Below are 14,084 nucleotides of genomic sequence, written 5' to 3'. Positions count from 1 at the left end.
CGCTCTAAACCCATATAATTCTTACGGATTTGGATCGGATCAGGGTCAAAACCCGCTCCATTGTCAGGTCTAATTTGGCTTGATGCATACATTTTTCATTATAAGCTAAAAGGCCCATTCTTTACCTCATCAACTTATTGTTAAGGCCCATTATATTCTAGCTTTCGGTTTAAGTGCACCAACTTATAGAGCAAATTACGTAAAGTAAAATAATTCATTTTTGTTTGATTATCGTCTTTGACTATTAAAAAATAGCAATATGTTGTTTTATTTCTTTCATTTTAAGCAACGTATCAAAATCTAATGAATACTTCTATTCAGTACAAAATAACGATCGAGGGGAATAAAATTAGGCTGCTATTTTGTATACATATATTTTTTTTTCTTTTGTTTAAAATGAAAGCCGAACAAAAATAAATTACGAGTGTGGTATCGATCTCATGTATACTTTGGGTAGATGTATTTGTCAGGGACTCGCCGAATAGTTGGTAGATCTCTATTGATCTAAAGAGAAGCGAATGACGAGGTTTCAAAGTCGCCAAACTTTTTTTTTTTTTTTTTTTTTTTTGAAGTTTTGCTTACTTCATTAATCTATTTGCGGTGTTTTCTATTTTGCATCTATCTCAATAGGTATATTTGTAAGAAAAGATCTGATCATAAAAATAGTTCAATATTTTTCGAGTCCATGGCAACACGCCAAAATTGGTTGGCTATCGAGACTATCAAATTAATATGATAAAAACTAGGTGTAAGACCAGTATATTATACGGGTTGATTTTAAAAAAAAAATTAAACATTAAAATGTAAACATAAAATATTTTTTAATGTATAACTTTAAAATAAGAAAGAAATAAATGTATTTATTGTAATTTAATATCATATATATGATATTTAATACTTTACATATATAAGTATATGACTTTAATTTAAAAATTGAAATAAACCAAAAATTGACAAGTAGATAATATTTATTTCAAAATTACTACAAAATGACAAGTGTCAAAACTCACGAGAGATTGACACGTGGCAAAAAAAAACATTTATTTATTAAAGAAGATTACCTAAATACACACTGACACTATATTTATGTGGTGATGGTTAAGTAGGGTCGAACTGATAAAGACTTGGCTTAACTAATCATACCATCATATCTCATTAATCAATAAACTTTTTTCGATAGATTTAAGTAAGCAATAAAAATGGGGGTTTGGTTTATGAAAAAAATCGTTCAAGAAAATTAGATCAAAAGATTAAAGCAGGACAATCAAGTAACAACTCAACATTGGATCAACTAATTGGTTTGAGTTAAGATTATTATATTAGCATGGAATATCTTCACATTTGTTTTCTTGAATTAGCTTTTCTTGTTACTCAATTTGAAGACAGCTAAGCTAATAATAATATGTAATTTGTTATTTAAGTAATTTATTTTTTAACTGTATTCAATAAGTCATTGAATTTTTTTTTTGTTGGTTCTCCTTCATTATAGTTCATTTTAAACAGGTATATATATATATATATATATATATATATATATATATATATATATATATATATATATATATATATATATATATATATATATATATATATATATATATATATATATATATATATATATATATATATCAGTATTTAAAATAATTTTTCTTATTTGTTCTTTCAAGTCTTCAGAGACATTTAACTCATTTATTTTTGTCTTAGCATAACAATTATTTGCTGTATGACCATTATGCCCACATTTATGACAAATAATAATATCTTTTGATTTTCTTTTAGATTTTTTATAATTTAGTCTATAAGGTTTTTTAGATTTCGAAGCGTAATCTTTACCCCTTTTATAATTTTCTGGAAGATTATATTTCTTTTTCTTGAAATATTTTGAAGATCTTGGTCTAATAGTGTTTTTGACAATATCATGTCCTAAAAAACGAATTTCATTTTTAAATAAATGCATTTTTGTTGCAGAGACAGCTAAACCATTTTGATAAATTAAATCATGAAATTGATTTAAATGTTTAAAATGCTGATCAATTGATTTTGAAAAAATTAGGACATCGTCGATATAAGCAATAGCAAAACTACTTATAGGAGTTATGATATTATTCATAATATTTTGGAATTCAGAAGGAGCATTTTTTAATCCAAAAGGCATTACATTCCATTCAAAATGCCCAAAGGGAACATTAAAACCAGTTTTGTATTTATCTTCTTCATGAAGTTGTATTTGCCAAAATCCTGATTTCATATCAAACTTTGAAAATATTTTTGAATCATAAAACTTTTTTAGCAAATTTCGTTTATTAGGAATAGGATAACGAATCCATTCTAAAACTTTGTTTAAAGGTTTATAATTGATAACTAATCTTGGTGATCCTCTTTCTAATTCTGCAGCATTCATAACATAAAATGCTGAACAAGACCATGGTGATTTAGAAGGTCTTATGAGTTTTTTATTTATTAAATCTTGAATTTCATTTTTACAATGACTTTCTAATTCATTATTCATGTGAATGGCTCTAGATTTTGAAGGAATATCCTTTTCATTAAAAAAAAATTTATATGGTAGTTTTACAATATGTTGCTTTCTATTCCAAAAAGCATTAGGAATATTAGAACAAACATTTTTTTCAAATTTTAATTTTAATCCTGTTATTTTATTTTGAATATTATTATCACTTAATTGATTATTTATTCGAACATTATTTATTTCGTTAATAAGATATTTAAGTTTTTGGGGTGGTTATGCATGATATATTTACTTCAAATTTATTTAAAGTTGGTTTAATATCCTATAAGAAACATATAAGTTTTAATAAGCATGATTCAGAGACAAGACCAATGATTGGCTGGATTAGCGTAAAGCGCGCAGATAAGGACGTAAGTCGCGGTGCCGGACCACAATCATCGTCGGGACGAATCCCCTCTGCTCACCATTAGTAAAACAAGTAAGTTTTCTTATAGAATTTTAAAACAAAATTAATTAAATATGAGTAAATTTCCAGGCATACTATCCAAAAAATATATTCTTGGTAAAAATATCAATAATGAACAAGATAATGATGATAATCAAATGAATTCTATTGAAGAAACCGTTAATAACATAGAACAAAGTTTGAATAATTGGACAATACCTAAAACTAATATTAATACGATATATAAAATAGGAACTTTTGATTATTTTCAAGGTTATTCTATTAAAATGACAGAACAAACTTTGTCTATTGGTCAAAACCAACAAAATTTATATTTGTTATCGTCACGATCTATTCTAGAGCATAGAATGAAATATAAATTTTTACATGTCGGTTTAGTCCAAATTGCTATCAAGCCTCTATTTAGAATTGGAATAGATGCCCCTGTTCTCCTTATTTTAAGAGACAAAAGACATAAAGATTTTCAAAATTCTATTTTAGCTATGGCTGAAACAAATATTGCTAACGGACCTATTTATTTCAATTGTTATCCAAATTTCTCTGTAGGACTATTTGATAAAAATATTTTAGATACTTTGGTTTTAACTATAGAAACAAAAAATTTAGAATTTAAAGATGATACAAAGCCTTTAGCAATAATTTACCGTGTTTGTTACAAAACTATGACAACTACACTTGAACCAAAAACACGTTTATCAAGTCCTAGAAATGAAACAATTATTTTTGAAGCAAATACTAACCATACAAAAGTTCATACACCAAAAAGATTAAAATGGTCTGATATAACCCAATCATGTAATTGGAACTTACAAAATGTTATTGATCCAAAACCATTAGACTCTTCGAAACAAATCTCAAATATTATTGAATATAATGATGGTTCTGTAGATATAAATTTTTCTTCCTTAAATATTTCATCATCCAGATTATCAACTTCTTTTATTCCAGAAACAGGCTCTTCAAAATCTTCGTTATTAAAGTCGAGATCTTTAAAACTAAAAACTGTTGACTATACTAATTCTATTCCCAAACCATTATATCAAGATGATCAAAATAGTGAAAATAGTCTTCCTAGTCCTACTAAATCAGATTTTATTGATGAACTTCAAAACTTTAAACAACAATTATGAGTTCTAAAATACAAATTAATTGTTCACAAAATAATAAGCTTTGGGCTAATATGTTAAAAAGGCATTGGAAGATAAATTCTAATATATGCAAAACAATTCAACATTTAGAAGAAACTAAAACTCATGAAAATTATAATTTATACAAAATATCTCCATATACTAATAAATATAATAAACAAATAGAAAAAATCTCTTGGCTAAAGATAGGAATAAAAAAATACGAAAAATCAAGAAGTCATAATTTAGAATCGATAAAGCATATATCTTCAATCCTAACAAAAACGACCTGTTAAAATGAATTTCTCGAATTTAGAATATCAAGTTGATTTTGATTACTTAAAAAATATTGAGTATTATAAAGATTATAATCATAAAAAAAGAGTTTGGCACGAAGAAAAGTTTTCATACTACTTAAGATTTCTCCATTTAGGCCTTTGGGAAGATTATGTCTTATCAAATAAAATTCATTCTCCTTTTTTTCAATGGTTTGAATTAATTTATGCCCCTAAACATAAAATAAATTACCCATTTAAAAATGATTCTATCACTCCCATTTTAGAGAAAAAATATAAAGATATTATTTCTAATAAAGAAATTATTGCTAATTTTCCACCAAAAGGAGAAATTATTATTAACGATATGTTTATTGCAACTCCTTTAGTTCAAGCCCCAAATCAATTAACTACTGAAAAGGGTCTTCAAAAAATTATTTACCAAAATAATTATGCAAATGAAACCTTATCTAGTATTACCGAGCATTTAGTTAAAATTGAAGAAAAAATTTTCAAAGATAAAAACGTTAACAAGCAAGATATGGCAAGCACTAGTAATTTAAGTTTTGTTCCTTGCCAAATCGATGATAATTTTAATCTAGGAAATACAGATTTAATTAACGAATTAGAAAAAAGACTTTCAAAACTTCATATCTCAAACACTAATAATATTAATACTCTTACGAATAAAGAATCTGAAAATAGTGATATTAATAGTGAAACAAATTTTGAAACTCTTGCTCAACAATTTGATACAAATGATGATATTAATCAACTCACTAATGACTTTTCAAATCTTAATAAAATTCATCAATCAAAGCAAAGCACTTTCGGAAAAAATCCAAAACCAACCATAAGAAATTATTGGAATAGACCCTCTCTTCCAGATGTTCAACTTGAAGAACGAAGTTTTCAGTTTGATCGTTCTCAATATGATGGTAATTCTGTTTATGAATGGAATATTGATGGCCATTCTGAACATCAAATTATGAATATTGTACAAGAAATGACTATGGCTGCTAATGCTTATAAAGCTCATAATAATACTCAACTCCAAATTGTTAATATTATTACTTCTGGGTTTACTGGCAGTCTTAAAGGCTGGTGGGATTTCTATATTTCACAAGAAGAAAAGGATTATATTTTATCTGCTAAGAAAACTATTATAAAACAAGAAAATAATCAACAAATACAAACGTTTGAAGATGATATGGTTAACACTTTAATTTTTGCTATTATCAAAAACTTTGTAGGGGATCCTACTACTTTTCAAGAAAAAACTTCAGAAATTTTAATGAATTTACATTGCAGAAAACTTACTGATTTTAGATGGTATAAAGATAATTATCTTGTTAAAGTTTTTTCAAGACTTGATTGTAAAGAGTTCTATTGGAAAGAACGTTTTATTGCTGGCCTTCCAAAACTCTTTGCGGAAAGAGTTCGACAAAAATTAAGAGAAAATTTTAATAATACCATCCCTTATCAAAATTTAACTTATGGAGATTTAATAAACTATATTAATAAAGAGGGATTAGCAGTTTGTGCTGATCTTAGGTTTAAAGAAAAACTCAAAAAAGATAGAATTAATAGTAAAAATGAATTGGGAAATTTTTGCCAACAATATGGTTATCAGCCCTTGAATGGTCCGTCTACTTCAAAATCTAAAATATTTAATAAAAGATCTTCAAAATATTTCAAGAAAAAGAAATATAATCTTCCAGAAAATTATAAAAGGGGTAAAGATTACGCTTCGAAATCTAAAAAACCTTATAGACTAAATTATAAAAAATCTAAAAGAAAATCAAAAGATATTATTATTTGTCATAAATGTGGGCGTAATGGTCATACAGCAAATAATTGTTATGCTAAGACAAAAATAAATGAGTTAAATGTCTCTGAAGAATTGAAAGAACAAATAAGAAAAATTATTTTAAATACTGATTCAGATTCCGATGAAAGTATTTCCGACTTTCAAACAAATGATTTAAATATTCTCGAAAATACTACTTCAAGTTCTGAAGATTCTGATATTTGCGAGTGTATTGGTAAATGTCACTGTAGCAATTTAATCAATGTAATCACTAGTAGCTCCATTAATGTTCTTTCACAAGATGATAAAGATCTTTTAAACTCTTTTGATTCTATAAAAGATAAAAATATCCAAGAATTGCTAATAAAACAGATGCTTAATAAAACTAATAACATAACTCCTGCTAATAATGAAAATTTTAATTTAAAAAATATATACGAAAGATTTACTGAAGCAAAGCCAATTTCTATGCAAGAACTTCAAGAAGAATTAAAAATAGTAAAACAAGAAATAAAAGAAATAAAAAATAAAATTTTAATTTTAGAAAAGGAAAAACCTTCTACTTTTAAAAACAAAAATATAGAAATTAATAACGAAGAAGAAAATAAAATTGAAAATGTAACTATTGGTAAACTTATAAATAATCAAGTTTCTCAAAAATGGAATACTCAAATTACTTTAATCAAGGATAATTTTAAAATCAACCTAACTGCTTTAATTGATAGTGGTGCTGATATGAATTGTATTCAAGAAGGAATTTTTCCTACACAATTTTATGAAAAAACTACATCTAGACTTACTGGTGCCGGAGGTACAAAATTAATTGTAAATTATAAAGTTTCTGATGTTCATATTTGTAATAACCAAGATTACTGTTATAAAACTCACTTAATTTTGGTAAAAGATCTCTCTTCTCCTTTAATTCTAGGAACACCTTTCATTACAAAACTATATCCTTTTATGGTTCATGATGATGGTATAAGAACCAATGTTTTTGGAAAGGAAATTATATTTAAATTTTGTGAACCTCCTCTATATTCAACGATTAATGTCCTTAATTATAAAAGGCAACAAGCTAAATATCTTATTAACGAAATAAATAATGTTCGAATAAATAATCAATTAAGTGATAATAATATTCAAAATAAAATAACAGGATTAAAATTAAAATTTGAAAAAAATGTTTGTTCTAATATTCCTAATGCTTTTTGGAATAGAAAGCAACATATTGTAAAACTACCATATAAATTTTTTTTAATGAAAAGGATATTCCTTCAAAATCTAGAGCCATTCACATGAATAATGAATTAGAAAGTCATTGTAAAAATGAACTTCAAGATTTAATAAATAAAAAACTCATAAGACCTTCTAAATCACCATGGTCTTGTTCAACATTTTATGTTATGAATGCTGCAGAATTAGAAAGAGGATCACCAAGATTAGTTATCAATTATAAACCTTTAAACAAAGTTTTAGAATGGATTCGTTATCCTATTCCTAATAAACGAAATTTGCTAAAAAAGCTTTATGATTCAAAAATATTTTCAAAGTTTGATATGAAATCAGGATTTTGGCAAATACAACTTCATGAAGAAGATAAATACAAAACTGGTTTTAATGTTCCCTTTGGGCATTTTGAATGGAATGTAATGCCTTTTGGATTAAAAAATGCTCCTTCTGAATTCCAAAATATTATGAATGATATCATAACTCCTATAAGTAGTTTTGCTATTGCTTATATCGACGATGTCCTAATTTTTTCAAAATCAATTGATCAGCATTTTAAACATTTAAATCAATTTCATGATTTAATTTATCAAAATGGTTTAGCTGTCTCTGCAACAAAAATGCATTTATTTAAAAATGAAATTCGTTTTTTAGGACATGATATTGTCAAAAACACTATTAGACCTATAACAAGAAGCTTGCAATTTTCTACTAAATTTCCTGATGAAATTAAAGATAAAAGACAACTTCAAAGATTTTTAGCATGCTTAAATTATATCCATGATTTTTTCAAAGATTTAGGGATCATATGTAAACCGCTTTATAATCGATTAAAAGACAATCCTGAACCATGGACTCAAAAACATACAGATATAATTAAATATATAAAACAAAAGGTCCCTACTTTGCCATGTTTAAATTTACCTCATCCCGATGCCAAAATCATAGTTGAAACCGATGCTAGTGATATTGGATTCGGAGGAATTTTAAAACAAAAATTTGTTAACTCAACTGAAGAGCAATTGGTTAGATATTACTCTGGTGCATGGAATGATACACAGAAAAACTATTCAACTGTCAAAAAAGAAATTTTAAGCATTGTTTTATGTATTAAGAAATTTGAAGATGATTTATTTATGAAAAGTTTTTTATTAAGAATAGATTGTCAATCTGCAAAAACTATTTTGGAAAAAGATGTAAAAAATATTATTTCTAAGCAAATTTTTGCTCGTTGGCAAGCCCTCTTAGGTAACTTTGATTTTGAAATAGAATTTATAAAGGGAGAAAATAATTCGCTTCCTGACTTTCTTTCTCGAGAATTTTTGTAGGGAAAATGAGTTCGTCGTCCTCTTCCAAACATGATGACAAGAAGCCACTCTCTCAAAATCTTGTTCCAGCCTCTCAAAAGCTAGTTCCATTTCAAAATCAAAATCGTTTTTCTCCTTTAACTCCTACTTCTAAGAATTCACAACTTTATTCTAATATCCTTCAGTCAAAGCTTGTTACTCCAAAATTTACTTCAACCGACACAATAAGCCCTTTTACAAAACCTATAACTCCTCAAACTCAAAAATCTGTTACTCCTAGCCCTTCTACAAAAACTCCTTATGTTCTTAATCCAAATTTCCTAAGAGTTCAAATTCTTGAAGATTTTCAAATCCATAAGTTACACCAAGGTTTTCATGTTCTCACAAATCATCTCTTTGGACAAGGGAAAACCTTTTATGTTGATTCGTATAAAACCCGAGAATATTATCAAGCTATTCTGCAAGAATCTGGTTCAATCAATTTTGTTCATCGTTCTAATTCTAAAGAGGCAAATATTGATTTTAGCAAAGCTCATATTATCAAAATCATTTCTCCAGAAAGTTGGGTTCCAAACCTTCACTCTGAAAAACCTCTTATAAGTTATCCTGCTTATCCCAAATTTTCTTACTATGATTATCAAGACGCCTGGACTAAGGCATTCTTTATTCGGAATTATTCACATTCATGATTTATCTTCTTTGATTTGAACTTCAATTGTGAATATCAAAGATGGTTTATCAATTGGTACAAATATATGGGTATTCTTCCAAATTGTTTGCCAAAAGAAATTTACGCCGGATATCTCAAATTTAAAGAATTGTTTATTCAACAAATTCCAGAGTTTGAATACATGTTACAATTCACCATGATATTTAAAGTTCCATGGATAATGTCTTGGACTTTTCATTATCAAGAAGCAAAGGATTCCTCTCCTCCTTGGCTTAATCGCCAATTTCGCTCAAAATGGTGGGATAAAATGAAGATTTCTCAAGCCAGTGAACAAGCAGTAATTAAACATTATCAAGAAATTTATATTCAAAAACCAGAAGTTGAAGCCACTTTTATCAACAGTCTTCCCAAAAGTGATGTGGATTTAATTGCAAGAATTAAAGATGCTGCTACCTCTTCCCCTGAAGAACTTCAAAAATTACTTCAAGAAATTCGCCAAACTCCATCAGTTTCTGACGATTCTCCAAAATCTATAAAGAATGATTTATTTGAAGACGCTCAAGACCCTTTTGATGATCCTTATGAAGAATAAGAAATCATTATCCATAAATTTGATGTAATACTTTAAATGTAGGATATTTCGTTTTTTCAATTATCAAAATTTCGTTTTTCAAATACGTATGCATGTATACTATGTTGGTATTCATGTATTTATGTATAAACAATTTTTATCAAAATTATTATCAAATCTATAATCAATGATGATATGAAGACAAAAAACTTTAGAAGATGCTCTATAATAGCTTGCTTTATCAAAAGAAGATGGCCATTGATTACAAACGACAATTGTTTCAAAAGATGAATGACAACCACTTTCAAAGACAACCACTTACAAGTAATTATTTCTATTGATTGGCCATGGGTTCTTACGGTGAAAAATATCACTAGATGATTTCAAGACTTTGAAGACTCCAAGATGATTATAAATAGAGACTATCCTTTAGTTGAAGACACAAGAAAAAATTTCATTCTCTAAAAAATGTTCATCCCATGTCTAAAAAATCTCCAAGAGTCTCTCTTTCTACTAGTAGATGTTCAAAGTCTTTAGATTTTCAAATAATTCTTTCTCCAGAAGTATGTACTGATTGTAATTCAAGCCTAATTCAAGAAGGTATTATCTAAAATATTTTATCGTTGTGTTGTTTTTATTTCTCTATGATAATTTCATTTCGAGTTATTCTAACTATTAATTCTACAAGATTTGAAATTTTTGTTAAAATAGTATTCGTTTTTAATAATCAAATTAATCAAATTCATGGTTAAATCATTTAATTATGTCTAACAAAATCTTGATGAATTGTATTCCTAATAGAAATATTCTTTTAAAAATACAGCAAATCCAAGAATATATTAATAACTCTGAGCAAAATCTTAAGGATTCTTATAAACCTAATAATCAAGGTACAATTTTAAACAATAATCATATTCATGATGTTAGACGATTCATAAGAGCAAGTATTAAAATTCGTTACAAACAGATACGTTATCTAAAAACAAAACTAGTTGTTTTCTAGTTCCAAAATTGATAATTATTGATAATTAGTTCATAGTTCAAAATAAATTAGTTAATAGCTAAGATGGTTATATATATATATATATATATATATATATATATATATATATATATATATATATATATATATATATATATATATATATATATATACTCCCCCTGTCCTAATATTATTGTCCACAGACAAAAAACACACAGATTAAGAAAAACATTAATTACCACTAACTTTATATAATAAAATGACAGTTTTGTGCTTACTTTGCATTTAATGTTCCATTAAATGCTTATTTGGTTAAGTCATAATGAAAGGGTATTTTGGTAAAAATGTCATTTATTTTTAGAAGTGGACTATTATTTTGGGACAAACCAAAAAGGAATGATGGACTATAATCTGGGACGGAGGGAGTATATATATATATATATATATATATATATATATATATATATATATATATATATATATATATATATATATATATATATATATATATATGAAAAATACAAATTGGCTCAATGTACAATAGTAGGCTAAGTAATGAACATAAAACTTGGGTTAACTAAAAAGATGGCATACAAATAATATTACGTACTAGATCTGAAGTCAAGAAATAAAGAAGATGGGAGCTCTTTGGTGAAGATGTCAGTATATTGAGACGATGAGGGAACATGAAGGACACGAATCTGACCTAATGCAACTTTGTCATGCATAAAGTGTATATCAATCTCTATGTATTTGGTGCCTTGGTGCTGAACGGGATTAGTATATAGGTACACTGTGCTAACGTTATCATTGAAGATCAGAGAGCAGGAGTGATAGGAGGATAATATAATTCTCGTAGTAAATTACAAAGCCAGCTTGTTTCAACTACCGTATTTGCAACGCCGCGGTACTCTGTCTCCGCACTAGATCTTGAAGTAGTTCTTTGTCTTTTAGAAGACACTGAGTATAAGTTTTGACCAAGAAAAAACAATATCCAAAAGGGGAGTGTCTGGAAGTGGGGCAACCAACATAATCAATGTCTAAATAGGCAATGAGGTCGCGAGCGGGAGAAACATATAAATGTAAACCATGACCTAAGGTACCGTGAATGTATCGTAGAATCCGTTTGAGCGCATCAAAATGGGGCTTTATGGGGTCATGCATGTAGAGGCAGACTTGCTGAATAACATATGATATTTTTGGGTGAGTGAATGTCTAGTATTGAAGAGTACCTGCAAGACTGTGATATAGAGTTGGATCCTCAACTGGGGGGCCTAAACCATCAAATTTTGTAGTAGTTTCTGTAGGAATTCAAGGGGGTTTTCAATTAGACTTCTTTGCTCGGGCTAGAATCTCTATAGCATATTTTTGTTGAGATAGAAACATTCCATGACGATCTTTAGTGACTGATATACCAAGAAAGTAATTTATGGAGCCCAACTCAGTCATCGAAAATTCTAAACTCAAGGTAGTGATGACCTACTAAAGGAGACATGTGGAAGATACAATTAACACAATATCATCAACATAAAGAAGATGGTAGGTAGGGGTGCAAACGATTCTAGTCGAGCCCGAGCTTGGTTAGGCTCGGCTCGGGCTCGTTTAAGTTATACGAGGCTCAAGCTTGAGTTTGGCTTGATCCGAGCTTTCTTGTACTGAGCTCGGCTCGAGCTCGTAAAGAATTATACAAGCTCGACCTGGGCTCAAGCTCGACTCAGTTTTTGTCTAACGTGCCTAAATGATCTTAAGCTCAGTTCAATCTCGTTTCCTAATACCCTAAATCCCTAATTCCCCAAATATTTTTATATTTTAATATATAAAAACAATAATAAATTATATTATAAATAGGCTCATTTAGGTTCATGGGCCTAATCGAGCTTAGTGACATAGGCTCGAGCTTGAGCTAGTTTAATAAATGAGCTTAATATTAAGCGCGAGCTTGACTCAGTTTCGTTTAAGATTAGTTTCTAGTTGAGATTTTAACAAGCCGATCCCGAGTAGCTCGCGAGTAGCTTGACTCATTTTCACCCCTAACAATAGGTAATATTATCTCCCCGTCTGTATATGAAAAGAGATTAATAAGATTTGCTATTGACGAAGCCAAATCGAGTGATAAATTGAGCAAATTTGTGATACCATGCCCTAGGGGCCTATTTGAGACCTTAAAGCGATTTCTACAAAAGTCAAACATGATTAGGAAGTGATGGGTTTTGGAAACCCGATGGTTGTTGCATATACACGGTCTCCTGAAGATGACCATGAAGAAATGCATTCTTGACATCCAGCTGATGAACATGCCAGTGACAAGAGACAACAAGTTTATGAACAATCTAGATAGTAGTTAGTTTAATAAACAGACTAAATGTTTCATCACAACCAATGATCGGATGCTGACAATATCCGTTTGCAACCAAAAGTACCTTGTATCGAGCCAAAGATCCATCTGCATTAAGTTTCATTTTGAAAAACCAAATACAATTAACCACATTAGCATTGGAAGGTTGAGGTACAAGCACCCTAGTGCTGTTAGAAATAAGTGCACCATATTCATCTTTCATGGCATTTAACCAATTAGGATGTTGAAAGGCTTGATAGTAGTTGCGAGGAATAATAGAGGAGGAAATGGTGTCAACATGAAGATTAAGACGATCAACGGGTTTATGGATGCTCCGTTTAGCACAAATAACCATGGAATGGGTTCTTGTGGAATAAGAGGTCGAAAGCCGAGGGGAAACCGTGGTAGTAGGAGGAGAGCAAGAGGAAGAAGCAGGAGGAGGAAGAGTGTTCGTTGACATCATGGAGGAGGAAGACCTCATTGTCAGAGTAGCGTCGCCAATGGAAGTGTTGGTGTTGGCATTAACAGAACCATCAAGATAAAGGGTGTCAATGGTTGGAAAAGGTGGAGATTAGATGGTATGGTGGATGGGCTTCAGAGGGGTATTTGGGTCATTAAATGAGTTTCAAGATTCGGGAATATCAAGAAAATCATATGAGAGGGATGCATCTGGAGTCATAGATCCGAAAGGAAAATTAGTTTCATTAAAGGTGACAATAATAATTTGTTTGGTATGGAGGTTAAGATAACAAAAGACTTTGTGGTTAGAGGGATAAACAAGAAAGATGCACAAAACATAATGATGTTCAAGTTTATTAGTTTTAGGTAGGTGTGGGTAACACAG

The 14,084-nt window shown here is 28.8% G+C and overlaps 1 protein-coding gene across 1 annotated transcript; it reads right to left on the bottom strand.

The window, feature by feature from the left end:
- Nucleotides 1-13,235: 13,235 nt before the first annotated feature.
- On the bottom strand, nt 13,236-13,721 carry LOC128126168 (uncharacterized mitochondrial protein AtMg00820-like). Its single transcript, XM_052763938.1, has one exon. The coding sequence runs from the start codon at nt 13,719-13,721 to the stop codon at nt 13,236-13,238; it is 486 nt and encodes a 161-aa protein (XP_052619898.1).
- Nucleotides 13,722-14,084: the final 363 nt, after the last annotated feature.

This window comes from Lactuca sativa, chromosome 5, assembly GCF_002870075.4.
Source record: "Lactuca sativa cultivar Salinas chromosome 5, Lsat_Salinas_v11, whole genome shotgun sequence".
Classification (NCBI taxonomy): Eukaryota; Viridiplantae; Streptophyta; class Magnoliopsida; order Asterales; family Asteraceae; genus Lactuca; species Lactuca sativa.
This window is presented reverse-complemented; position numbering and strand designations above follow the sequence as displayed.